At 38.4% G+C, this 26,973-nt stretch overlaps 2 protein-coding genes across 5 annotated transcripts in view; one reads left to right on the top strand and one right to left on the bottom strand.

The window, feature by feature from the left end:
• The window catches only part of TRAPPC13 (trafficking protein particle complex subunit 13), a 38,681-nt gene extending 37,119 nt beyond the window's left edge, over positions 1–1,562 (top strand). For all 4 annotated transcript variants that reach the window (XM_055252166.2, XM_055252165.2, XM_055252164.2 and 1 more), the window contains one exon: positions 8–1,562. In XM_055252166.2, coding sequence (XP_055108141.1) covers positions 8–115 — 108 coding nt within the window. In that variant the 3' untranslated portion in view covers positions 116–1,562. The remainder of the gene's footprint in view (positions 1–7) is intronic.
• SGTB (small glutamine rich tetratricopeptide repeat co-chaperone beta) overlaps positions 1,417–26,973 on the bottom strand; it is a 62,349-nt gene continuing 36,792 nt past the window's right edge. Inside the window, exons 6-11 of the mRNA XM_055252177.2 lie at positions 20,741–20,845; positions 15,987–16,125; positions 15,825–15,887; positions 7,567–7,604; positions 7,236–7,319; positions 1,417–5,688 (exon numbers count right to left, since the gene is read on the bottom strand). Of these exons, the coding sequence (XP_055108152.1) occupies positions 5,577–5,688; positions 7,236–7,319; positions 7,567–7,604; positions 15,825–15,887; positions 15,987–16,125; positions 20,741–20,845 (541 nt within the window). The 3' untranslated portion in view covers positions 1,417–5,576. The remainder of the gene's footprint in view (positions 5,689–7,235; positions 7,320–7,566; positions 7,605–15,824; positions 15,888–15,986; positions 16,126–20,740; positions 20,846–26,973) is intronic.

Raw genomic sequence — 26,973 nt, 5'->3', positions numbered from 1 at the left:
TCAATAGAGCATCTCTGGCTTAAGACTAACAGACACATTCTTAAAGAGAACATATGAATATGATGACATCGCACAAGTCTGTGTGGTATCTTCTGCCATTAAAGTGGAAAGCTGAAGGAAACTTCCAATGTTAGGCTTTTCATTTAGTTTCACAGAACTGCTCTTTTTGTCACCTTTGTAAAATGATGACGTCAACAATGAAGTAAATATGTTTCTTAAATTTCTTTCCTGTAAAATGGTTAAAATATTAAATATTTGTTTTGAAGAGATCTGATTTTATCTTGTAAGTTATGTTCAAAATGAACATGTGTATATTTTCTACACCTATTATTTAATTTCATTTCATTTTAGATGACCATTGGACTTTGTTCTCCAAAAGCTGTGTATCTAAGACCATTTGTCCCTAGCAAGTATCTAGAACACGAGTCAGCACACTTTTTATGTAAGGTACAAGATACTAAATATTTTAGGCTTTGCAGGCCGTAAAGTTTCTGTCACAAATACTAAACTCTGCCATTGTACAGCAAGAGCAGCCAGTAGGCAAAAAAAGTACAGTGGTGTACACAAAAAGAAGCAGTTGGACTCGGGAAGCTGAGGCAGGAGAATCACTTGAAGCCGGGAGGCAGAGGTTGCAGTAAGCTGAGATCATGCTACTGCACTCTAGCCTGAGCGACAGAGTGAGACTCTGTCTCAAAAAAAAAGAGGCAGTTGGGCAGATTTGGCCTGCAGGGTATAGTTAGCTGACCTCAATCTAGAAGATAGAGTTGTTTCTTAGAACTTTTTAATATTTTGTTTAGAAATATTTCAGTTAACTCCGGTTTTTTTCCTAGCTATTCAGGCAGCAGAAAAAGTTTGCTTAAAACAAAGGGGGTAGTCCTCTTATAACCTGATATTTGTTAACACAGTATAAGCTTTCTAGTTGTTTTCGAAATTACTGTAATGGTTTGTGTCTGTATTTGTATATTATACCTACAAACATACATATCTTTCAGCTACTGAACACATCAGAATTGGTTTTACTTTTTAGGTTGTTTTTTTTTATTAACTATTAACTAGAATAATACTTATTTTCTAATTAATTATAAGCCAAAAACTCCTGGTTTTTTTTCTCATTGATTAAGCCACTTATTTTTATAAGGTATATTTAAATAATTCCCATCTTCTGATATGATTTTAAACTCTAAATCATGTGTTACTGTTACAAAACTTTCTCTCTCCATGTAATCACACTTAGTTATGAGAAAGCTGAGGTGATAAACAACTTTGCAGCATTAATGTAACAAAAAGTTTCCGTATTTGTCAGGAAAACAAAAGCTTAGGCTGTTAAATAAAAGCTATTCTATTTTGGTAAGTTGAAATTCAAGAATGTATATATAATTTCTTAAATGTAAGAGTGCATTAAATCAAATACAAAAATTGGTTTTTCAATGCATCATTATTTATTGCCATAACAAATTGTTTGGTCCAAAATGAAAGCTATATTCAGAAGGTTTGCACCTCAAAATTGAGCAATAATTAATGAAATGTCTGTCTGTACAAAATAAAGTGCAAGCAGTGTAAAATTGAAGTCTGTCTTTGTTTCAAAATGACTAAGGTTGATTAAATGATGAAATAATATTTTATAGCCACTGCATTGGACACTTGGATTGTTTTTCAAGCATCTTCTTATGATTGAATCTTCTGTTTCATTCTGTTTTAAATCTTAAAAGTAACATGATGGTCACTTGGAATCTGCTCTATATTTTAATTATAGTCTCTTTCTTCTGTTTATAAACAATAACTTAGACACATATTTTTCATAGTTTTAAGTAAAGATTAAATAATGCCATCTTAGAAAGGATCTGTTTAACCTGTATTATAAAAGTTAGATACACAATTTGGTACATTAAATGAAAATGTCATTTGCATATATAGAACCTGTTCTGTTTTACACAGTATCATAATAGCTACAGCTACTACAAGAAATATGGTTAATGGAAGTCAAACATTTAGTAAGATGCTTAAAGAGTTACTTTAATAATGCCCTCTTATTTTTCTAGTTAGATAGCAACTATATTTCCCAGACAAGCAAGAAAATATATGGGGCATTTTTTTATAAATTTAAAAGTAGCTAGCACAACCCAACCACGCAACATTTTTTTGAAATAGCTTGCAATGCTATGATTCCAAAGTGATCAAGTTACTTGAAGAGCAAAAGTGGCTTGAATAGAATGGAAATGTAGGTAAGTGGACAGATAGATAGCATCTAGATTGAATTTGTTACAGGTGGTATATTAGCAAAGAAATAGAAAAATGAAATGGAAGAAATATACCAATTCCCATTATTTCATGTAAAAAGAATGGCTAAGTTAACTACAGATGTTAGCATATGAAGACATTGTTTTAAAGTTTTTTTTCTTATAGTATCTTTGTCTGGGTAGTACTGGTCAAATAAAATGAGTTGGGAAGTACTTCCTCCTCTTCTGTTTCCTGGAAGAGATTGTTTAGAATTGATATTATTTCTCCCTTAAGTGTTTGGTAAAATTCATCATTGAAGTTATCTGGGCCTGTAGTTTTCTTTACTGGAAGGTTTTTAACTTAACCACAAACTCAATTTCCTTAATAAATATGGGTCTGTTTAGGTTATCTCTTTCTACAGTAAGCTTTCTAGTTTGTATCCTATAGGGAATCTGTTTCATCTAAGTTGTTAAATATACAATCCTTGAGTTGGTCCTGGTGTTTTCTAGTTAGCCTTTTAATACCTATAGTGTCTGTAGTGTATCCCCTCTTTCATTTCTGACACTGTGAATTTGTATCTTCTGTTTTTCTAGGCAGTCAGCTAGAAGCTTATCTTACTGCTCTAAAAGCATTTTTAATGCACTCAAGATAGTTATGCTAGAAACTTTAACTTCTCATTCAACACTGAATATGAGTGACTAATTTTTAATTAAGGATCTATTTTGCTTTTTATATCACAGTAATGACTTCTATGTGTTAGCAGTAGTACTTCGTTCTGTGTAATACTGGAATACTAGGAGTTCATTCTAACTTAATGAAAATCAAAGTTGGCTTAGATGGAATACGAATTTAACTTCTGAGGGCCGAAGACTTAAATTGTGCTCTTTTTAAATTCTGCAGAACTATATATCTTCATTGTAGCTTTAGCCCAGGTGCTTAGGTGTTTGCAGGTCTAACTGAGAAACCTCTAACCTAGTGTTCCTCTAAATTAGAGTCCTTGGATCTGTATCAAAACCACCTAGTGTACTGTTTAAAATGGTCATTCCTAGGCCTTATTACAGGACCTACTATATCAGAATTGAACATGTGGCCCTGAATCTGCATCTTTAATGAATTCTCCAGGTGATTCTTACAATGAAGTTATAGAACTACTGTTCTAACGTCACAAAGGAGAAAGAGAAAAGTTGGACTTTAAACTTCAAGATACAAAATAATTAGTCTCTTTTTCTTTCTTTCTTTCTTTTTTTTTTTTTTTTTTTTGAGATGGAGTCTTGCTCTGTCACCCAGGCTGGAGTGCAGTGGCGCAATCTTGGCTCACTGCAACCTCCGCCTCTCAGGTTCGAGCAATTCTCATGCTTCAGCCTCCCGAGTAGCTGGGACTACAGGTGCCCGCCACCAAGCCAGGCTAATTTTTGTATTTTCAGTAAAGGTGGGTTTCACCATGTTGGCCAGGCTGGTTTCAAACTCCTGATCTCAGGTGATCCCCCCTGCCTTGGCCTCCCAAAGTGCTGGGATTACAGGCATAACCACAGAGCCTGGCCAATTAGTCTTTTGATAAGGGTTCTATAAGGCCTAATCATCTGCATTATTACTCAATTGTATATTACTTCCTGGCCAGGCACAGTGGCTGACACCTCTAATCCCAGCACTTTGAGGGGCCAAGATGGGCAGATCACTTGAGGTCAGGAGTTCGAGACCAGCCTGGCCAATATGGTGGAACTCTGTCTCCATTAAAAACAAAAATTAGCGGCCAGGCACGGTGGCTCACGCCTGTAATCCCAGCATTTGGGAGGCCAAGGCAGGCAGATCACGAGGTCAAGAGATTGAGACAATCCTGGCCAACATAGTGAAACCCTGTCTCTACTAAAAATACAAAAATTAGCTGGGCATGGTGGTGGGCGCCTGTAATCCCAGCTACTTGGGAGGTTGAGGCTCAAGAATCGCTTGAATCCAGGAGGTGGAGGTTGCAGTGAGCTGAGATTGCAACACTGCACTCCAGCCTGGCAAAAGAGTAAGACTCCATCTCAAAAAAACCCCACAAAATTTATATTACTTCCTTTTTCAGTTTTCCCTCGTAAAACTTGTGAAGTCATTACATGTCAGCACCAATTTCATGATTAATAAACAAAAAATATACTCTAGTTGGAATTAAACTATCATCAATGTAGTTAGACCCATGCAATTAATACCTAATGCCCCTTTTCTCCACTAATATGGCATCTAATTTATAATAAAATATTTTAAGTCTCCTGTTATATTTAAACTGCATCAAATTTAAATTATGTTAATTATAAGACTGGCATGCCAAGCCAAATTATCACAGAAGATTACATGAACAAGCAATGTTAGTGACAGATGCTTTTTGTTATCCATCAAATAATTACTAAGTTCTCTTTTAAAAAAAAATCAGTGTTTATGGGCACACAATTAAATATCATTTAGAAAATCCTTAACTTAGGACCAGGTCACTGGCTTAGTTAAAATATATTTATATTTGATAGTTTCCAAGGTAAGGTTACCACTTGGGGAAATTGTGATAATTAAGTCAAACAGTTATACCACTGACCTAACCAGTACATTAAGGATTTCTAAATGTATCTTATTGTGTATTTAGCATAAGTGGCCATGCTAATGTTATCAATACCAAACTGCAGACAAGATTAGTTAAGAACTATGCAGAAAACCTGAGCATCCTACCTTTACTTTCTATACATTCACATTACCAATTTTTTCTTTTCAAAACATCCCTTGCATCAAGTGTTACTTTCTAACAGCTCTTAAGATTCTCTGTTCACCAGAACAAGCAACATTAAAGATAATATTGGTTCCCATGTTATATATTCATTACTGATAGCACTTATCAAAGCTAAACCTAGATAATATTCCTTCTTTCCTGACATACTGCTCAGTGGCAAGTACACTTCTTCTCAACCAGCACAGGAAACCTTTCCTTTGGGTCATTTCCCTTCTCAAAAAACTTTGCTTAAGGGAAATTGGAGCTAAAGAGCTTACCAACAAATAGCCCTACTAGAGTTCAATAAATATACTTTGCTATTAAGTCTAATATACAAATATGATAGAAGTTTGAAAATGGAACCTTATCCCAGTGCTATATTGGCACTTAACATGGCTAGTGATCATTTCAAAAGGAGTCGTTACGTTTTGAGTTTGTTTGTGATAAACCTATTGTCTAAACAGATTTATTCTTTAAGAATATACACAAGAGGTTTTCCTCCATTATTTTCACACATCAGATATGGTGTTTGGTTTTTTGAAGGAGGGAGGGGGTACTATCTACAACAAATACTTCATTCATAGCCATAAACCATTTGTATCTTGGGCTTGAGCCCCTGGTTAAATCAGGAATGCTCTTCAGCGCTGCTGCTGAATGATCTGCTCCGGATGTGATTTCTCAGTTGCTCTATAAGTTCAGGATTTTGTTGCTGTATCTGCTGAGCAAACTGCTGTCCCCTGTAGTAAAGAGGCAATGTGGTTTGAATAGGGAATTGCCAGTCACATTTACCCATGCAAAAAGAACTGCAGAAAATGTGGGAGCTACCTAAAGGGGGCTTTTTTCTATAAAAACAAGTTTTAGAGCCACGACTTTAGAATCTACAAGTTTACCAGTGCCTCTATATAGCATTATTACAATGCAGTGTTATTTATAAGAAACAAAACACCCAGCTAAAAAAATTAAGTACCTCAACTGGGTGAAATCTACTTCTCTAGTGCTAATGACAAAGAAGCAAAGGGCTAAGAAGTATATGTTTTTATTGTATATGCTCAAATATAATGCTTTTATACGCAAGTCTTAATAGTCTCATATAACACCCAGTTTGGGATGCTTTTGGAGGTCACCTAACAAGTAATTTTAAAAACACTAAGAAGTTTAACACAAATTGTAGTATGTGACCCTCTATTGCCAGTGTTAGATGTTATTATATGCCATTTAAAGGTCATTGTAAAAATGCAATATTCTAAGTGGATACACAGTTGTGCTGAGAAACAACAAGTGGTACTGTGGCTTCATATAAAGTGTCCAGCGAGAGCATCAGACACAGATTCGAAAAGCAAAGTTATCTTCACCAATTTGATATAAGTGAAGGCAATGTGCTCAAGTAATGAGAAGATGCAAGTAGTTCCTCTAAGTGTTGACAGGCACTAAAAAGTTTGAATAAAAATTTCCTGAATTGCCTGAACATTAAAATATGTAACATGTGACTTTAAACTACGTATGTGTACCTAAATTGATATATATTTAAGAGGATATTTGACCTTCATCTGCGTCCCTGAGTAGTTTGAAGTCTGCTGAAAAACTTCTTGGATCTTCATTGGGAAAAAATGGGGGATTAGTAGCTTTATATATATATGAGATCACAATTTATTTGGACATATGATTTTTACTGTTTGTCTCCATACCCTCAAAGTACCAGGTCACCAATCATTGGGACCCTCTGTAAGCAAAGATATAGTATTGATAGCCCCACTTAAAAACCAAGGACCCTAATTTCATGCTGACAACACAATCAAGTAAAATTAAAATTAGGCTGTAAATGAAAAGACTGAATGTGCTGTGGGTTCCTTAGTAAGTCACTAACCTGTACCTCAGTTTCTGTAGCCATTGGGTAGGGATATAAATTATCTACTTTTCTAATATCTGTCCCTCACCCGCCTTATTGAGATGGTGCCAAAAAAGAAAAGAAGAAAAAGATTCTGCTGGTACTTGAAAGTCCCAAAAATAAAGCATAATGAATGGGGGAAAAAAAAAGCATAATACACATGGTTCTTTTTCTCAACAGACAGGGCTGGCCAGACTATCTAGGTATGGATTCCTGCCCTGCAGTCTAAAAAGTGGTTCTAATTCATGAACTTCTTTCAGATTTAGTAACATTAAGGAGGCCAAAGTTACTAACGGTAAAAGATAAACATTTAAAAAGAAAGCCCTGACCCCTCACCATAGAGATAAGCTGTAAAACATAAAATACATCTTCATTATTTCTGTTTTAAATAATACTTACGCTTGGATGAGGCTTGACAGGTCAGTTAGGCCCCCAACTCCAGCAGCAGGTCCCCCAATGGCATTTGTCATCATTCCTGACATTCTAGAGTACACAAGAAATACATCACGGGGATTGGTATATATTCTTAACAAACAGGACAACTGGATGAGGAAAAGTTAATAAAATATGCTCATGTTATACCAGAGGCTAGGCCAAATGTGTGTTGCTTTAAGCTCCAACTGACTGTCATTCAGAACAGTTTCATCATTTTTAAGCTGATGTGCTCAAATTAGAAGCCTGGCAAGTAGAAGGGTTGGGGAAGTGTAATAAGCTCTTTCTATATACTTACAGCTGTTGAACTTGAGGGTTCTGCATTAAACTTGCCGCCTGGAATTGAAAAATAGCACCTCCCATTAAAGGCAGTTAATATGTAGGGATCTTTAACAAAGATTTTTTTTTAGAAGAATGAAAGCTGAATCATGTATGCACTAACATTTTGTAGAGTTTCAGTGTGCTATGCAAAGTAAAGGGGAATGTAAAAAGAGAGGAGGTACTAGAAAAAGTGGCATTAAGAAGACATGGTGAGGATAAAGAGATTACAAACAACACTATAAACTGAGGATGTTGACAGCAGTTTACTTACTACTGCTGATCAGACCAATTAAGCCAAAAGGAAAAATAGGAACTTTAAAAGTACAGTTAAGGGATCTCCTACACTTGAGAACGTCCATTCCAAACGAGCTCTTAAGAGATGTGACTTTGCTCCATGGGACCCAGCAATTTCAATCCTTCCCATGCTTACAGTGGCACAGGGAATTATATTTACATGCACACACCTTTTTAAAACATTCTATTTTGAAAGCATCACATTTTTTTCCCCTCAAATTGGTAATGTCAACAATATTTATGTAAAATTTGAATTTAGTCTAATCTTTGTAGACAATAGATTTTATTCACAGACTCTCTGTGAGGTGTTGGGAAAAGCCACCACTTGCTTATATTACCAGAAAGATCACTGACTGATTCGTAAGTAATTCAAAACTTTCCTCAAGTCCCAGTCAGGATTGATGCCTCTGAGCCAACCCATAAGTGCTAAAGGCATTACACAGGAAAAGCAGGATATATGAGCTGTAAACATGAAATGCTGTGTTTTGCAATCCCTTTAAACTAGTTCTGAAACAGTAGTTCTTCCCCTTCTCCCAGAATCTATGACCTAGAGGAAATTTAGAACAGATCTATGCTTTTCCAGTCACTTTTCAGTAAGCAATCCTCCTGTCACTTTAAGTTCTATAAAATGACCTCCAGTTCAGCAATTAATGTCTCAGCGTAACAACCAAATACATAAAGCTTCATTTATAGGTAAAACTCTCCCTTCCTAGCATGGGCCTGCTACAGATTGACCAGTTGTAGTAGAAAAGAGGCACCATTGACTGCTCTGTTTACTATAGTAGCAGTGCCCAACCCCTGGGCCACAGACTGTTAGGAACCAGGCTGCACAGCAGCAGGTTAGCGGTGGGCGAGCAAGCATTACTGCCTGAGCTCCGCCTCCTGTCAGATCAGCTGCAGCATTAGATTCTCATAGGAGCAAGAAACCTATTGTGAACTACGCATGTGAGGGATCTAGGTTGAGTGCTCCTCAAGAGAATCTAACGCTTCTCTCCCCATCCTGCCCCTACCCCTACACCCGGTATGGTCCACGGAAAAACTGTCTTCCACGAAACCAGTCCCTGTTACAAAAAGGTTGGGGACTGCTGTCCTATAGTGCTTTTTTTTTTTTTTTTTTTTTTGAGATGAAATCTCACTTTGTCACCCAGGCTGGAGTGCAATGGCATGACCTCAGCTCACTGCAACCTCTGCCTCCCGGAGTCAAGTGATTCTCCTGCCTCAGCCACCCAAGTAGCTGGGATTACAGGCATGCACCACCATGCCCAGCTAATTTTTGTATTTTTAGTAGAGATGGGGTTTGGAACTCCTGACCTCAAGTGATCTGCCCATCTCAGCCTCCCAAAGTGCTGGGATTACAGGTGTGGGCCACCACACCAAGGCCTATAGTGCTTCTTTATCCTGTAGTACTTCCAGTCCTCTTCCCCCAGCTTGCTGATTAAGAGTTGTGGCCCTCCAGGCTGAGGGTTAAATGGAGGGAAAGGTGAAAGGAGCAGCAAAGTTCTTATTTGATGACTGATATTATCTTACTAGTTTTGCATTGGTGCTTTTTGAGTTTGCAAGGTATTCAAAAACTACTGTGGTTCTCTTATGGGGTACTTTCTGGTGTTCTTCAGACACTTCTTTCCCTAGGCCCCTGGAGATTTCTTATCTATTCTTTGAAAAGGGTAATTTAATTTACCCTCCGGATGGATGCTATGACTTTCCCTTCAGTCTTAGGTTCTTGGCAGTCCTCCAGAGATTCTCTGTGTTGGGATCCTGTCACACTTCCAGGAAAGCCTCTTGAACATATTCAGACACACTCTCACAATTGTGTGTGCTCACCTTGGTCCACAGGAAACACCTCTGCTCCACTCTCATCAGTACAGTAACTGCCCAAACCACACAGCTAATTCTGCCACTGGCTTTCCAGTTGAACCATCAGGTAGAAAGTCTCTGTACCAGAAAAGCCCTTTCTCAGTGAGAGCTTGAGATGAGAGCAAGCCTCCCTAATTCCTTCATATAGGGAGCCCTAAAACTCTAATAGCTCTCTCCAAAAATCACGTTTTAATTTCCATCAACCTGGCCTTTTTTAAGAGTCACAAAACATGTTTCTTATCCCCATCTTTTGCAACTCCTACATGGTGGTCTCACACCTTATTTTGGTACATAGCAGCTTGGAGCCTAAGCCAAATCTGAAACTAAAAGAATTCCATTTTTCACATCTTGTTACAATGCCATAACCTGAGTCCTAAAACGTGTAACCATTTTTTAAAAAAAAAATGAAGTCACAAGATCTACAAAATATGTATTTGCTAGCATGGTAAGAAGGCTGAAATTTGATGCGGGAAAAATAAAAACTACCAATTGCTGAAAAGACTTATCTCACTGGGAATGAGTCATCTGTGCATTTCAGTTCAACAGAAGATTTAATGGATGCAAGACACATTTTTTGAAGGAAAAAAAAGATGAATAAAAACTGATTCCTGCCTTCCAAGGGCATATCATGTGATAGAATAATTCTCATCCAAAGTATACAGTCACCCCAGGAGCTTGATATGCCCTGGTAACATCCTAAACCCACTAAATCAAAGTTACCACATATTGGACCACAGCGTGTATGTTCTCAAAAAGGCCCATACATTATTTTGTTGTTTTGTAAGAATAGAGGACATACATATGAGATATCTATATCTATATCTATCTATCTATCTATATCAAATAAACTCTAAAGATAGAAAACATGGCAGACAATGCTGAGGGGCAAGCCTAGGGAACCACAATGGACAAATACTCAAACTGCAGATGTTAGATATCTTCCTAGGACCACTTTTATGTAAGAGAGTAGTTTTTAACCTTTCATATATTGGCAGATTCCTGTGCCAATCTCATGAAAAATATGATGCTCTCCCTGGAAAAATGCACACATACACATGTACACAGATTTTTATATATAATTTTGGGAAAATCCATGAGCTTCCTAAAGTCCATCCATGGCTTTCCCACAGGAGGTACATGGACACATTAAGAACCCTGCCATTCAGCCAGAGAGAAAGGCCAGGCCACCTACAAAGGGAAGCCCATCAGACTAACAGCAGATCTTCAGCAGAAACCCTACAAGCCAGAAGAGATTGGGGGCCAATGTTCAACATTCTTAAAAGAATTTCCAACCCAGAATTTCATATCTGGTCAAACTAAGCTTCATAAGCAACGGAGAAATAAGATCCTTTTCAGACAAGCAAATGCTGAGAGAATTCATTACTACCAGACCTGCCTTACAAGAGTTCCTGAAGGAAGCACTAAATATGGAAAGGAAAATCTGTTATCAGCCACTACAAAAACACACTGAAGTATACAGACCAGTGACACTGTGAAGCCACCACATAAGTTTGCAAAATAACCAGCTAGCATCATGATGACAGGATCAAATTTACACATAACAATACTAACCTTAAATGTAAATGGGCTAAATGCCCCAATTAAAAGACACAGAATGGCAAACCAGATAAAAAAACAAGACCCATCAGTAAGCTGTATTCAAGAGAACCACTACACACACAAAGACACACATAGGCTTAAAATACAGGGATGAAGGAAAATTTACCAAGCAAATGGAAAACAGAAAAAAGCAGTGGTCGCAATCCTAGTTTCTGACAAAACAGACTCTAAACCAAAGAAGATCAAAAAAGACAAAGAAGGAAGCAGAGGTTGCAGTGAGCCGAGATCGCGCCACTGTACTCCAGCCTGGGTGACAGAGCAAGACTGTCTCAAGAAAAAACAAAACAAAACAAAAAAAAGACAAAGAAGGGCATTACATAATGGTAAAGGGTTCAATTCAACAAGAAGAGCTAACTATCTTAAATATATATGCACCCAATACAGGAACACCCAGATTCATAAAGCAAGTACTTCGAGAGCTGCAAAGAGACTAGACTCCCACACAATAATAGTGGGAGACTTTAACACTCTGCTGACAATAGTAGACAGATCATCAAGACAGAAAACTAACAAAGATATTCAAACCTGACCTCAGCTCTGATCAAGTGGACCTGATATCTACAGAACTCTCCACCCAAAAACAACAGAATATACATTCTTCTCATCACCACACGGCACTCAATTCACTCAAAACTACACAACTGCATGGAAATTGAACAACCTGCTCCTGAATGACTTTTGGGTAAATAATAAAATTAAGGCAGAAATCAAGAAGTTCTTTGAACTTCTTGAATGAGAAGAATGAACTTCTTTGAATGAGAACAAAGAATCTCCGACACAGCTAAAATTTCTTTCTTGTTAAGAAACAAATTTATAGCACTAAATGCCCAAATCAAAAAGCTAGAAAGATCTCCAGTTGACAACCTAACATCACAACTAAAAGAACTAGAGAAACAAGAGCAAACAAACCCCGAAGCTAGCAGGAGACAAGAAATAACCAAGATCAGAGCTGAACTGAAGGAGATAGAGACACGAAAAACCCTTCAAAAAAAAAATGAACACAGGAGCTAGTTTTTTGAAAAAATTAATAAAATAGATAGACCGTTAGCTATACTAATGAAGAAGAAAAGAGAGAAGATTCAAACAAACACAATCCAAAATGATAAGGGGGATATTACCACTGACCCCACAGAAAAACAAACAACCATCAAAGAATACTATAAACAGTCCTACGCACATAAACTAGAAATTTTACTAATGAATTTCTAGAAGAACTTGATAAATTCCTGGACACAACATCCTCCCAAGACTGAACCAGGAAGAAACTGAATCCCTGAATAAACCAGTAATGAGTTCTGAAATTGAGGCACTAATAAATAGCCTACCAACCAAAAAAAAAGCCCAGGACCAGATGAATTCACAGCTGAATTCTACCAGAGGTACAAAGAAGAGCTGGTATCATTCCTACAGAAACTATTCTAAAAAATTGAAAAGGAGGATCTCCTCCCTAATTCATTCTATGAGGCCAACATCATCCTGATACCAAAACCTGGCAGAGATACAACAAAAAAGAAAACTTCAGGCCAATATCCTTGATGAACATTGATACAAAAATCCTCACCAAAATACTGGCAAACCGAATCCAAGCAGCACATCAAAAAGCTTATCCATCACAATCAAGGAGGCTTCATCCCCAAGATGCAAGGCTGTTTCTACATATGCAAATCAATAAATGTGATTCATCTCATAAACAGAACTAAAGACAAAAACCCCATGATTATCTCAATAGATGCAGAAAAGGCCTTCAATAAAATTCAACATCCTTTCATATAAAAAACACTCAATAAACTAGATATTGAAACAACATACCTCAAAATAATAAAAGCCATATATGACAAACCTACAGCCAATATCATACTGAATGGGCAAAAGCTGGAAGTGTTCCCCTTGAAAACCAGCACAAAACAAGAATACCCTCTCTCATCAATCCTATTCAACATATTAATAGTATTGGAAGTTTTGGCCAGGGAAATGAAGCACAATAAAGAAATAAAGCATATTCAAATAGACAGAGAGGAAGTCAAATTATCCCTATATGCAGATGACAGGATCCTATATCTAGAAAACCCTATTGTCTCAGTCGAGAAGTTTATTAAGCTGATAAGCAACTTCAGCACAGTTTCAGGATACAAAATCAATGTGCAGAAATCGCTAGCATTCCTACATACCAACAACAGGCAAGTCGAAAGTCAAATCACAAATGAACTCCCATTCACAACTGCCATAAAAAGAATAAAATATCTAGAAATACAGCTAACAGGCAAAGTGAAGGAACTCTTCAAGAAGAACTACAAACCACTGCTCAAGGAAATAAGAGAGGACAGAAACAAGTGGAAAAACACTCCATACTCATGGATAGGAAGAATCAAAATCATGAAAATGGCCATATTGTCTAAAGCAATTTATAGATTCAATGCTATTCCCATTAAACTACCATTGACATTCTTCACAGAATTAGAAAAAACTATTTTAAAATTCATATGGAACCAAAAAAGAGCCCAAATAGCCAACGCAATCCTAAACAAAAAGAACAAAGCTGAGGCATCATGCTACCCAATTTCAAACTATACTACAGGGCTACAATAACCAAAACAGCATGGTACTGGTACAAGAACAGACACATAGACCAGTGGAACAGAACAGAGAACCCAGAAATAAGACTGCACACTCACAACCATCTGATCTTTGACAAACCTGGCAAAAGCAATGGGGAAAGGATTCCCTGTTTAATAAGTGTCGCTGAGAACTGGCTAGCCATATGGAGAAAATTGAAACTGGACCCCTTCGTTATACCATATACATACAAAAATCAACTCAAGATGGATTAAAGACTTAAATGTGCAACCCAAAACTATAAAAACTCTGTAAACCTAGGCAATATCATTCAGGACATAGACACAGGCAAAGATTTCATGATGAAGATGCCAAAAGCAATTGCAACAAAAGAAAAAATTGACAAATGGGATCTAATTAAACTAAAGAGTTCCTTTTCCACACCAAAAGAAACAATCAACAGAGTAAACAGACAACCTACGGAATGGGAGAACATTTTTGCAATCTATCTATCTGACAAAGGTCTAATATCCTGCATCTATAAAGAACTTAAACAAATTTACAAGAAAAAAAACAACCCCATTATAAAGTGGGCAAAGGAAATGAACAGACACTTCTCAAAAGAAGACACATATGTGGCCAAAAAACATATGAAAAAACAGCTCAACATCATTGATCATTAGAGAAATGCAAATCAAAACCACAATGAGATACCATCTCACACAAGTCAGAACAACTATAATTAAAAACTCAAAAACAGGCCAGGTGTGGTGGCTCATGCCTGTAATCCCAGCACTTTGGGAGGCTGAGGCAGGTGGATCACCAGAGGTCATTTGACCAGCCTGGTCAACATGGTGAAACCCCATCACTCTGACAATACAAGAATTAGCCAGGCGTGGTTGTGGGTGCCTATAATTCCAGCTACTCAGGAGGCTGAGGCAAGAGATTCGCTTGAACCCAGGAGGTGGATTTTGCAGTGAGCCAAGATCGCACCACTGCACTCCAGACTGGGTGACAAGAGTGAAACTCTGTCTCAAAAAAAAAACAAACAACAACAAAAGAAAAACAAAAACCAACAGATGCTGGCGAAGTTGTGGAGAAAAAGGAATGCTTTTAACACTGTTGGTGGAAATGTAAATTAGTTCAACCATTGTGGAAGACAGTGTGGTGATTCCTCAAAGACCTAGAAGCAGAAATACCATTCGACCCAGCAATCCCATTACTGGGTATATACCCGAAGGAATAGAAATCATTCTACTGTAAATACACATGCATACATATGTTCACTGCAGCACTATTCACAATAGCAAAGACATGGAATCAACCCAAATGCCCATCAATGATAGACTGGATAAAGAAAATATGGTACATATACACCATGGAATGATATGCAGCCAAAACGAGAAATAAGATTATGTCCCTTGCAGGGACATGGATGGAGCTGGAGGCCATTTTACCATTTTACTTAATAAACTAACGCAGGAAAAGAAAACCAAATAACACGTGTTCTCACTTACAAGTGGGAGCCAGATGATGAGAACACAATGACACATGTAGGGGAACAACACACACTGGGGCCTGTTGGAGGGCAGAGGATGGGAGGAGAGGAAGGATCAGGAAGAATAGCTAATGGATGCTGGGCTTAATACCTGGGTAATGGGAGGATCTGTGCAGCAAACTACCATGGCAGACGTTTTACCTATGTAACAAACCTGCACATCCTGCACATGTACCCCTGCACTTGAAATAAAAGTTGGAAATAAAAAAAGAGAACCCTGCTATAGCCTTATATCAATACTCCACTACAACCACCACCACAAAAACTCACACTTATTTGTTTCTAAAAAAAATTGCATAGCTACATAGCTCTATGGAAAACATAGCCAGTAGAGGCAGAAAAGAAAGAATACTCACCATACTAATGAAGGCTGGATTATTTATCAAGCTAGCCATGTCAAAGCTCAGTCCAGTTCCTGTCTGTAAAACAATTATATCTGAGAATCAGTCCAATAACTACAATTACAATAAATTGTGAATGACAGAAAATACTTCACTCATTTGGCATTAACAACTTACAGGACTGGATACCTCTCTTAACTTCTGTTCTGCTATTTTCAGATTTGACTTATAGGAATCATTTTCAGGGTCAAGATCTAATGCCTTTTGATAACTTGTAACTGCTTCTTCAAATTTATTCAAGGCAGTGAGGGCCAGCCTGAAGGGAATACAGAGTACAAGAATATCAGATAGATGATTAAAGAACATCAGGACATCACAAACATCGTCAAACGTCTGTCTGTCTTGGTATTCAGTTCTAATCCAGATTACACTTAATTTATTCACTGTACTATGGCTCACGGGAGTAAAATTCTCTCCAACTTAAGATTCTATATATCTGAACTCACTCCATTCTGCTTGCTGATAACCTGGTTGTCCTATAGATCATGAATTTAATGCGAGGAGATTATCTTACTTACTCTACCATTTTTAAGCTTAATATGTAAAATAATTTGCTTTATAAATGCCTAGAGTAAGTTCCAAAAGATGTGAGTTGACAGTCCTGTGATCACATAAATCCATGATGCTAACACCATTTTTAAGGACTCTAAACTGTATTTGTGCTTCAAAATGGCCCACGTGCTTTCTTCTTCCTAACAGAGGAACAATTAATATCAATTTGCCATTAAGAAAACAGGATATAGTTATCAGATAACTATTCCTGATCAAAACAGATAGATAAAATTAGCATCCTTTACAACTCAAATAACAAATTATACCAGGCACAAGTCAAAGAGGTATTAAATTTTAATGTTCATATTTACCTAGTTATAATTTACTTATTGAAAAATTACTGTAGAACTAAACAATAACTGTATATATGGTGAGATAGTATTAGGGGTTTCTGTTTGTTCTAGGTTTGTTTTAAACAAATTACTATTTTCTTTTCTCTTTTTCTCTTTATCGGAACCTAATTCATTTTCTACCAGTCAACTATGTGTGATACTTTATCAGAGTCCCCAGTTAATCAAGAGTTAAGTCAGTAACTATTTACTGAAACTCTATGATGTATAAGAATATTATTAAAATAATATCTAAAGATACTGAGGATCCTGGCTGGGTGCAGTGGCCCACGTCTCTAATCCCAGCAGCACTTTGGGAGGCCGGGGTGGGTGGATCACTTGAGGTCAGGAGTTTGAAACCAGTCTGGCCAACATGGTAAAACCCTGTCTCTACTAAAAATACACAAATTAGCCAAGCATGGTGGCAGATGCCTGTAGTCCCAGCTACTAGGGAGGCTGAGGCACGAGAATTGCTTGAATCCAGGAGGTGGAGGTTGCAGTTGGCCAAGATTGTGCCATTGCACTCCAGCCTGGAAAACAAGAGCGAAACTCCATCTCAAAAAAAGAAAAAAAAAAAGATAAAGTTTCCCGTCTTTAAGAAAATTTCATTCTACCTGGGGAAGACAGGCAACAAGCATGCAAATAAAAAGGGCAATATTAAAGGAATGAATAGGAGAGCTGCTCAAAAAGTAGCCACATTGGAAAGATCTGAGTGATGTAAAGAAAGCAGTCATGAAAATGAGGGAGGAGCATTGCAGTGGAAATAGCAGTAAACAGACAGGTCCCGAGAAAGATGCAAGCTTCGTATTCTTAAGGAACAGGACAAGGGCTGATGAGGAGGGAACACAGAAAACAAAGCATGGAGAGACGATGTCAGAGAACAGTTGGGTGCCAGATGATACAGGACCATTGCTTGGAGTTTGAACTTTATTCTGATTGCAATGGAGTCACATGATATAATTTGCGCTTTTGAAAGCTCACTCTGGCTTCTATGTAGAGGATCTACGTGGGCAGAAGGGTAGAATGGAGGCAGGGAGATCAGTTAGGAAGCTATTGCAGTAGCTTAGGTAAGAGATGTAGTTTGGACTAGGGCTACATGCAAGATAGCGATCAACACTTGGATTCAAGATATATAGAGAAACTAGAATTGACAGGACTTGATGACAGAGTATCAGTACTTATGTCAGGCGTAATGACAATGAAGGATGACTCTTAGGCTTCTGACCTGTGCATGGGATAGACAACTAATTGTACAATGTATTGAGATCGGAAAGATTTTGGAAGGGAACATGAGTTCTGTCTGGGACATGTTAAGTTTAAAATACCTATTAAACATCCAAACATAGAGCTGAAGAGTAGTAGAACATATGAGCACGGAGTTCAAACATATAAATTAGATCCAATAATATATACAGTTGATTCTTATTCACAGTAGTCCTGTTCTGTAAAGTCACCATGAACAATGAACTAGCAAATACTGAACAATTGTTCCTAGGGAAAATACAGAGTTAGGTTCCTGCAACTAGTTGTAAATAGTCATATTTTCATCAACTGATCAATATATAATCTTGTTTTTATGTGTGTTTCTGATAAAAGAAACTTTATTTAATATATGTATTTTATTCATTAGCATTGAATTCTTAGCCAACGGCACTAACTCATGCCTGAATGAAGCTTGTCTCATAAACGTATTTTCTCCATAAGGCACATTACAGTCCTCTTGCACTTAGGAACACTAGATAACACTTCAGCCTACAGTTGGGGGCCACTGTAAACAGCAAAATCACAAATAAAAGGCACAAAAATAAAAAAAAAAGTAGCACTAAATAGACTGTTTCAGCATGAGAGCTGAAAGAAAAAGGTAGAGCATGACCTTATTCACCCTCAGCTGAGATAGAGGATATCAGAAGACACATTTTCACTAATTGTGCAGGTACATGAATGACCACAGAAGCAGTGTAAATATTGATTTGGGGATTACAAATTAATTTAGCAAGCAGGCAAATTCATAAATACAGAATCTGCAAATAATGAGTATCAACTGTAGATGAATTTTAAAAGCATGGAGCAGGATAAACTGAGCAGAGAGAATAGACAGAGAAACAGCAGCAGCAGAGGATGCAACCCTAAAATACAGCATTGTTTAGAGATGGTAGAGAGGAAGAACAAGCAAGGGAGACTGGAAAAGAGCATACAGTAAAGTGGAAGGGGAAACAGGGCAAGTGTGGTGTCAGGATCCTAGAGAGTGATGTATTTTGACAATAAGTTAATAGCGTCTGGGCACGGTGGCTCACGCCTGTAATCCCAGCACTTTGGGAGGCCAAAGTGGGCGGATCACGAGGTCAGGAGATTGAGACCATCATGGCTAACACGCTGAAACCCCGTCTCTACTAAAAATACAAAAAATTAGCCGGGCATGGTGGCGGGCGCCTGTAGTCCTAGCTACTCGGGAGGCTTAGACAGGAGAATGGCGTGAACCCAGGAGGCAGAGCTTGCAGTGAGCTGAGATCGCGCCACTGCACTCCAGCCTGGGTGACAGAGCGAGATTCCATCTCAAAAAAAGAAAGAAAAAAAGACATGACAAAGATGAAACAGCAAGTACAGATAACCATCAGGGGCAGAGAATGAGGAACCGAGAAGTGGGATGGTGGCTGGAGGGGAATGCCGGGTAAAGGGATGGGTCCAACTAATGAATTTTTTTCTTTTTTTTTGAGACAGGGTCTCACTCTGTCACCCAGGCTGGAGTGCAGTGACACGATCACGGCTCACTGCAGCCTCAACTTCCCAGACTCAAGTGATCCTCTCACCTCAGCCTCCCAAGTAGCTGGGACTACAGGTGTACACCACCACTCCTGGATAATTTTTGTATTTTTATAGAGATGGGGTCTTGCTATGTTGCCCAGGCTGGTTTTGAACTCCTGGGCTCAAGCATTTCTCCCACCTTGGCCTCCCAAAATGTTGGGATTACAGGTGTTAGCCACCACACCTGGCTCAGTGAATGACTTTTTATGACCTTATCACATGCCAGCCATTATCATCTGTTAGAGATGGAAGATCTAATGCTGTAGAAAATGAAGGGGATTGTAATAGTTGCAAAGTTGTGGAGAAGGTACAAGGGAATGGGATCTTAAAGCATGAATGGAGGCAATGGTCTCAGGTAAGAATGCTTCTTTTTTTTGAGACAGAGTCTCAATCTGTCACCCAAACTGGAGTGCAGTGGCTCTATCTCAGCTCACTGCAACCTCTGCCTCCCAGGTTCAAGTGATTCTCCTGCCTTAGCCTCCTGAGTAGCTGGGTCTGCAGGTGCTCACCACCACGCCTGGCTAATTTTTGTATTTTTAGTAGAGACGGGGTTTCACCATATTGGCCAGGCTGGTCTTGAACTCCTGACCTCAAGTGATCTGCCCACCTTGGCCTTCCAAAGTGCTGGGATTACAGATGTGAGTCACCACGCCCAGCCAGAATGCTTCCATTTTAACAAGAAAAAAGGGCATTCTGTGTAGATACAAATGTAGGTAGACCGATGGATTTGCAAGGAGGAAAATGAGTTGTTTTCCTTCAAAAAGCATCTATCTTCTCAATCAAGTATAAGGCAATAGCATCAGTTGAGAGTCACCAGAGAGGGGGTAGTGGAAATTTGAAGGGAGAGGAAGAGGTATGAAATCGTCACATCAGAGAGTGGAAAGGTGACTATAGAAGGAAAAATAATAGAATTGTCTGCAATATTGAGTGCTCATCTGAGATTTGTGGTCATGGACATGAAATTAGTCGACTAAGTACGGTTATATAATTTTCTCCAACAATCAAATCAGTCATCGATCATCTCACTTCCTAGTCACAGAAATTGTAGTCATTTCCTCCCTTATGTTTTATTTATCTTCTTATTAGTTCAGAGGGTAAAATATTAAGCAGGAAATTCAAAACCAAGCCATTAAGAACAGCATACCTGATGCTACATGGTACTACTTGGAACATTCTCCCAGAACTTACCCCATTCTCCCATAGGCCTTGCTGTACTTTGAATCAATTGCTATTGCTTTTTCACAATCCTTTATCGCATCTGTATAATGACCTAATTTGCTCTGAGCAGCAGCCCTAAGAGAAAGAAAAGAGAATTTTATTAAAGGCAGTTTTCAAGGCACTAATTTAGATTTTCAGGTACTAATAATACTACCTTTTTCTTGTTCCAATTTGTAGATCACTCCCACTAAATTTCTAAGTCAAACTGTCTAAGATAATTATGTAATAAAATGAAAAAAAAAAGAAAGCTCAGAAACTTCTGTGCAGAAAAAAGTATGCAGGCTGCCTTTCACTGCTTTGCTATGGAAAGGACAAATATGCAAGTCATACAACTGGTCTACCTATTTATACCCTTTCTAGTTTGTCCAAACAGAAAAGTGAAAAAGCTAGGACATCTTGGCTACTATGGAGGCACAAAGAGTGAGTGACTGCTGTGAATGGCTACACAGAAGGTTGTGCTATTATCACTTTAATGGTAGGGTTAAACTACAAGTAAAAGTGATATCCCAGTCCCCTGGCACTTTCTCTCATTCATTCATTTCTAAGGCCAATTACATTTTATTTCTTTCAGTCTCCCAGAAGTTCTCATAATCTTGTCCCTCATCAAAAGGTTGAAGAGCCAGCTTTGGAAAAAGAACACTTGCCTAGATCAAAATCCCTGCAGTTGTGACCTCTCCTCAATAACGTTTCCAAATAGGAAGAAATAGCTCAGAGGAGAAACAGGAAAGAAGAGAAGCTCTAAGATGGATGCTCGGAAGTCAAAGTGGGGGCCGGGCGCGGTGGCTCACGCTTGTAATCCCAGCACTTTGGGAGGCCAAGGAGGGCGGATCACGAGGTCAGGAGATCGAGACCACAGTGAAACCCCGTCTCTACTAAAAAAATACAAAAAATTAGCCGGGCGTGGTGGCGGGCGCCTGTAGTCCCAGCTACTCGGAGAGGCTGAGGCAGGAGAATGGCGTGAACTCGGGAGGCAGAGCTTGCAGTGAGCCGAGATCGCGCCACTGCACTCCAGCCTGGGTGACAGAGCGAGACTCCGTCTCAAAAAAAAAAAAAAAGAAAAGAAAAGAAGTCAAAGTGGGGTGCCAGCAACCAAGAAACAGAAGTTTCTTGGACCAAAGAGGGCCAGGGTGTGGTGACCACTTCTTCAATTTCTCACAACTGCAAAGGAGAATGCTATGCTGCACAGCACCTCTGCCTCCACCACTGTAACTCCAAGACCTGGTACCCTTTGTATTAATAAAGGTAAAGAAGCACTCTGAAAATTTTGCTTGCAAGCCCAGAAATGAACTTAGGCTCCTTCATGTTCTTCAGTCTACAGACAAAAGTCTCACGCTAATCCAAGGTCTCTGAACACATGTTCCTCTCCCACTGCAATCTGAGAAGCACTACTCTTGTTTTTGCTACCTCTATTCTCTCTTTACCCATATTTTTCTTTTTTTTTTCCTTTTTGTGGTGAACAGGGTCTCGCTATATTGCCCAGGCAAGTCTCGAACTCTTGGGCTCATGCTATCCTCCCGCCTCTGCCTCCCTAAGAGCTGGGATTACAGGCATGAGCCACCGCACCTGGCCCCATATTTGTTGTTTTAATTGTCCTTAAAAACAATCTTTTTGCTTAACCACCCAGTAAACCATCTCTCTTCCTTGAAATTAGTCAAAGGTCATGTCTTTCAAGGACCTAGCTGGAATCTAATAAGCACACATGAAAACAATAAAGCTGATTAAAAACACCACCTATCTCCAAGTATCAGTGAGGATCCTTGCTGATCCTCAATATTCCTTAAGTATGTTCTAATCTCCTCCTGTCAATCAAACTATAGATTAGGGTTATCTAATACTACTTCTGTATCACATCCAGCTTATTATTATACTCTACAAATACTGGATGTACATAGTAATAATCAATTATTTGCTTGGTATCCATGAAAAGATGTGTTATGTAAAACCAATCCTGGATAGAAGAAGCTAAAAGAAATACTGCCAATTCTGGAAGCTGAACCTGGGAATATAAACTTACTAAATTTTCACTAAAAATTCAGCACATTTAGTGGAAAGAACAGGAGAAGAAATAGGAGTTTAGTTCTAATAAACAGGAAGATGCTGAGAAATTCCCATCATAGCCTGGCTTCCACAAAGCAGATTAACAACATGTGAGTCTGGATCACTGACTTTTCCCCATCCAACGAGAGGATTCCAGGTCAATAAGCATTCATTAAAGTTATGCTGTATAAGGAGCACAACCTTCCAGACAAGTACAGATCTTCCCTTTAGAGTAGCTTAACTCAGAGAAAATTTTAAGAGACCAACCTTGAAAAGTTTATATACTTCAATGGGTGACACATAGATACATATGTACTCCCAGAAAGGAGATTTCAAGAACACTCATATTTATGCTTGGCCTTCTAAGCCACAGTGCTTTCAGGACAAAAACTTTGTGTCACAATAACAATAAGGGAGGAATGAGACGTTGTCTCTGAGCAAGCTCCTTTTTCTACCACTATAGAACGCTCTTGTCCACAGGTGATTTTAGTTCATAGAGCCAGGAAGGTCCCTCAGAGGCCTCAAATGTTCTGGTCTGTTCTGCCTGGTTGCTTGAAGGAGAACAGTTCAGAGAGTGACGTAATGCAAGGAATTAACTGAATGACAATGGAATCCTACCAACTCAGGGAGTTTTTTGTCATTGTTGTTGTGTTTGTTTTTTTTGAGACGGAGTCTTGCTTTGTCAACCCAGGCTGGGCTGCAGTGGCGCGATCTCGGCTCACTGCAACCTCCGTCTCCCAGGTTCAAGTGATTCTCCTGACTCAACCCCCAAGTAGCTGGGATTACAGGTGTGTGCCACCATACCCAGCTAATTTTTGTATTTTTAGTAGAGACAGGGTTTCGCCATGTTGGCCAGGGTGATATTGAACTCCTGACCTCAAGTGATCGTGCCACCTCGGCCTCCCCAAGTGCTAGGATTACAGGCATGAGCCACTGCACCTGGCCAGGAAGTTGAATCTAGGATTAGAAAACTGCTAAACCAAATTTCATCTAAGAATTAACAACATTTATTGAGAGAAAAGGAGTTAATGGACTTTTTGAGACAGATTTTTAAAATAATTTTATTATATATAATAAGCAGAGCCACTGGAAGAAAAAAAATCTTGTCCAAAAACGGAGCATGAGATATATACTAAGTCCAGGGCTTATATCTAACTCATTAGGCAAGGCAATACTATCTGCAAATTCACAGGCCTAGAGTCTGATCTATCACTGACATCTGATTCTGGAAATCTGCTAACGGTGATTTTGTAGAACAGCAAATGCCCCAATCTCATCTCTTTTCTGCCAAGAGTCTCACTTTCTAAACAGTTTATTTGTCCGCACATATGCACAGAAACATGCAAGAAGGGTAAAAGGGCTCATGGGAGGATGGAGAGAGAAAGTTTTGGAAAGGGAATTCAGAGAAAGAACTATGTGGTTTTGAAAAAACAACAAATCTGTTCCTAAACACTTGCTAAACACCTTCAGGAAACTGAAAGGCAATACTTGCCTTTAGATATCTGATTTGCGATTTTTAAAATATAATCAGAAAATGACTCCTCTATACATAATACATACAACTTAGCATACTCTGAGCATCTGGAATGTTACCTAGCAAAAGTTTTCAAAGAGAACAATAATACCATGTGGATTGCATTTTAAGTGGTTATATATGGCTACATTCAGGATTTAATGTTAACTATTTTTAATTTTTTTTTTTTTTTTTTGAGGCAGAGTCTCGCTCTGTCGCCCAGGCTGGAGTGCAATGGCGTGATCTTAGCTCACTGCAAGCTCCGCCTCCTGGGTTCATGCTATTCTGCCTCAGCCTCCCGAGTAGCTGGGATTACAGGCGCCCGCCACCACGCCCAGCTAATTTTTTGTATTTTTAGTAGAGACGGGGGTTTCACCATGTTAGCAAGGATGGTCTCGATCTCCTGACCTGGTGATCTGCCCACCTCAGCCTCCCAAAGTGCTGGGATTACAGGCGTGAGCCACAGTGCCTGGCCTTTTGATTGTATTTATTTGTTTAGTTAAAATTTATCTTTAATAAATGCATATTCATGCCTTCCCAAAACACTAGTCATTCTACAGGTACACATAATATTACAATATATTAAGATTATCTAGCAAATCTAAAGTAAAAACACTTATCTGTGTACCTAAATCTGGCTGTAAATTAAGGATGACAACTATTCCATCTACTTTGCACAGAATCTCAGAGCAATCAAGGACCATTTATCTGATCTGCTAACGCTTGCTATATCACATCTACCAAAAAAACTCTTCTAAAATGACTGGGAACAATACAAAACAAGCATAATTATTGTCTGACATGCAAATCTTTCAACTCAAAGTTTCCATAATGTCTCCTGCCCTCATAATTATAAACCAATATAATTGTAATTTATAATTATAAACCAATTATATTGGTTTATAATAACAACTGAAGGATACTGAAAGATACAGCGAAGGAGTAAAGCTACACCACTCCATTTGTTCTTCTCTAAATATTTCTACTTGATTCATTCAACTAATATATCTATTGAGGGCCAGTGAATGCACACTTTTCTAAGAATAATGGATACAGCAATAAGCAAAATAATATTCCTGTCCTCAATAGCACTTAGATTCTACTGGGGGCATGGAGGGGGAGGAGAGTCTGGCAGACTATAGAGAAAAGGTGGTTTTAGGTCTAGTTTTCTGCCAATGTTTCTTCATACAGCATGACTGAGGCCCTTTTCAGACTAATTATAAAAATGTTAATATTTATTTAAAAATAAACACACAGTCCTTTGCTTCAGTTTTAAAAAATTAAGATTTGAAAGTATAGAGTTAAACAAACCAGTTTTGGTAGTTCATGTGAAAAAGTGGTATGGGTTTCTTCAACTTAATACTCAATACAAAGTAACAGCAGGACAAGAATAACCATTAGAAGAAGAGATATAAGATGTGTAACTTCCAAATAATTAGAAAGAAAGAAAAAAAATCAATCCAATAGAAGGGGGGAAATGGGGGAGAGAAGAAGCAGCCAAGAAAAAGCATGCTTAAAAAGAGCCAGGTGCAGTGGCTCATGCCTGTAATCCCAACACTTTGGGAGGCCAAGCCCAAGAGGATCACTTGAGTCCAGGAGTTTGAGACCACCTTGGGCAACATAGTGTGACCCTGTCTCTATGAAAAATTTAAAAATTACCCAGGTGTAGTGGTGTATACCTGTAGTCTCAGCTACTCGGGATGCTGAAACAGGAGGATCACTTGAGCCCAGGAGGTTGAGGCTGCAGTGAGCCATGTTCATGCCACTACACTTTAGCCTGGGTTACAAAGCAAGAGTGTGTCCTCCCCACTCCCCCAAAAAAGGCAGCAGAAAACAATTCAAATTTATCACACAAAACTCAGATTCTCAACTTGGATACAAAATATATCACTTAAACCATAATCATACAGGTTGAAGTTAAAAGGACAGCAAAAGACAAACAGGAGAACTGAAACAACAAAAAAGAAAGCTGATGTAGAAACATTAATATTAAACACAAGGCAAATCAAATCATTAAGGAGAGAGGCATTATTTTTACTAATCATCCTTTTAAATTTAATTTTATGTAAAAAACGTACAAAGTTCAGAAGTTAAACCTACATTAGAAGTCTCACTCTCATCCTATAGGGGATGGGTGAGAATGGGGTAGATAGGATAGAAATGGGAGTAAGACTTCAGAAAGATGAAAAAGCAAACCTTCAAACTGAATAAAACAGAAACAATTGACCCTAATTGTATATCAAAAACAATTCAAATCACTTTTGAGCACAGTATTCTGAGTATATATGCTTAGTGAGATGCATTCAAAGACAAAAGAAAAACTGCAAAGAAATCCTGAAGTTTACATAGCAGGCCTGCTACTGGTGTAATATTGGCTTATAATACCAACTGAAGGATACTGAAAGACACAGCAAATGAGTAAAGCTACTGGTGGTAATGGAAGAAGGGTTTTCACCCTGGGAGAAGGAAGATACAAATATAAAATAGGGGAAGATGAGGGAGAATTCTGTGATGCTAGAATGTGAATTGAAGGTATCTGTATAAACTGATGACTTTTCAAAAAATCAATTTCCTAGCTCTGTCCACTGAAAGGACCTAGAAGCAATAAGACCTTCGTAGCAAAGATCATCTCCTGCAATGCAATCTTGGTTTC

Source organism: Symphalangus syndactylus, chromosome 18, assembly GCF_028878055.3.
Source record: "Symphalangus syndactylus isolate Jambi chromosome 18, NHGRI_mSymSyn1-v2.1_pri, whole genome shotgun sequence".
In the NCBI taxonomy this organism is placed as follows: domain Eukaryota; kingdom Metazoa; phylum Chordata; class Mammalia; order Primates; family Hylobatidae; genus Symphalangus; species Symphalangus syndactylus.
The sequence above is the reverse complement of the archived record's forward strand: the minus strand, read 5'-3'. Positions and strand labels throughout refer to the sequence as shown.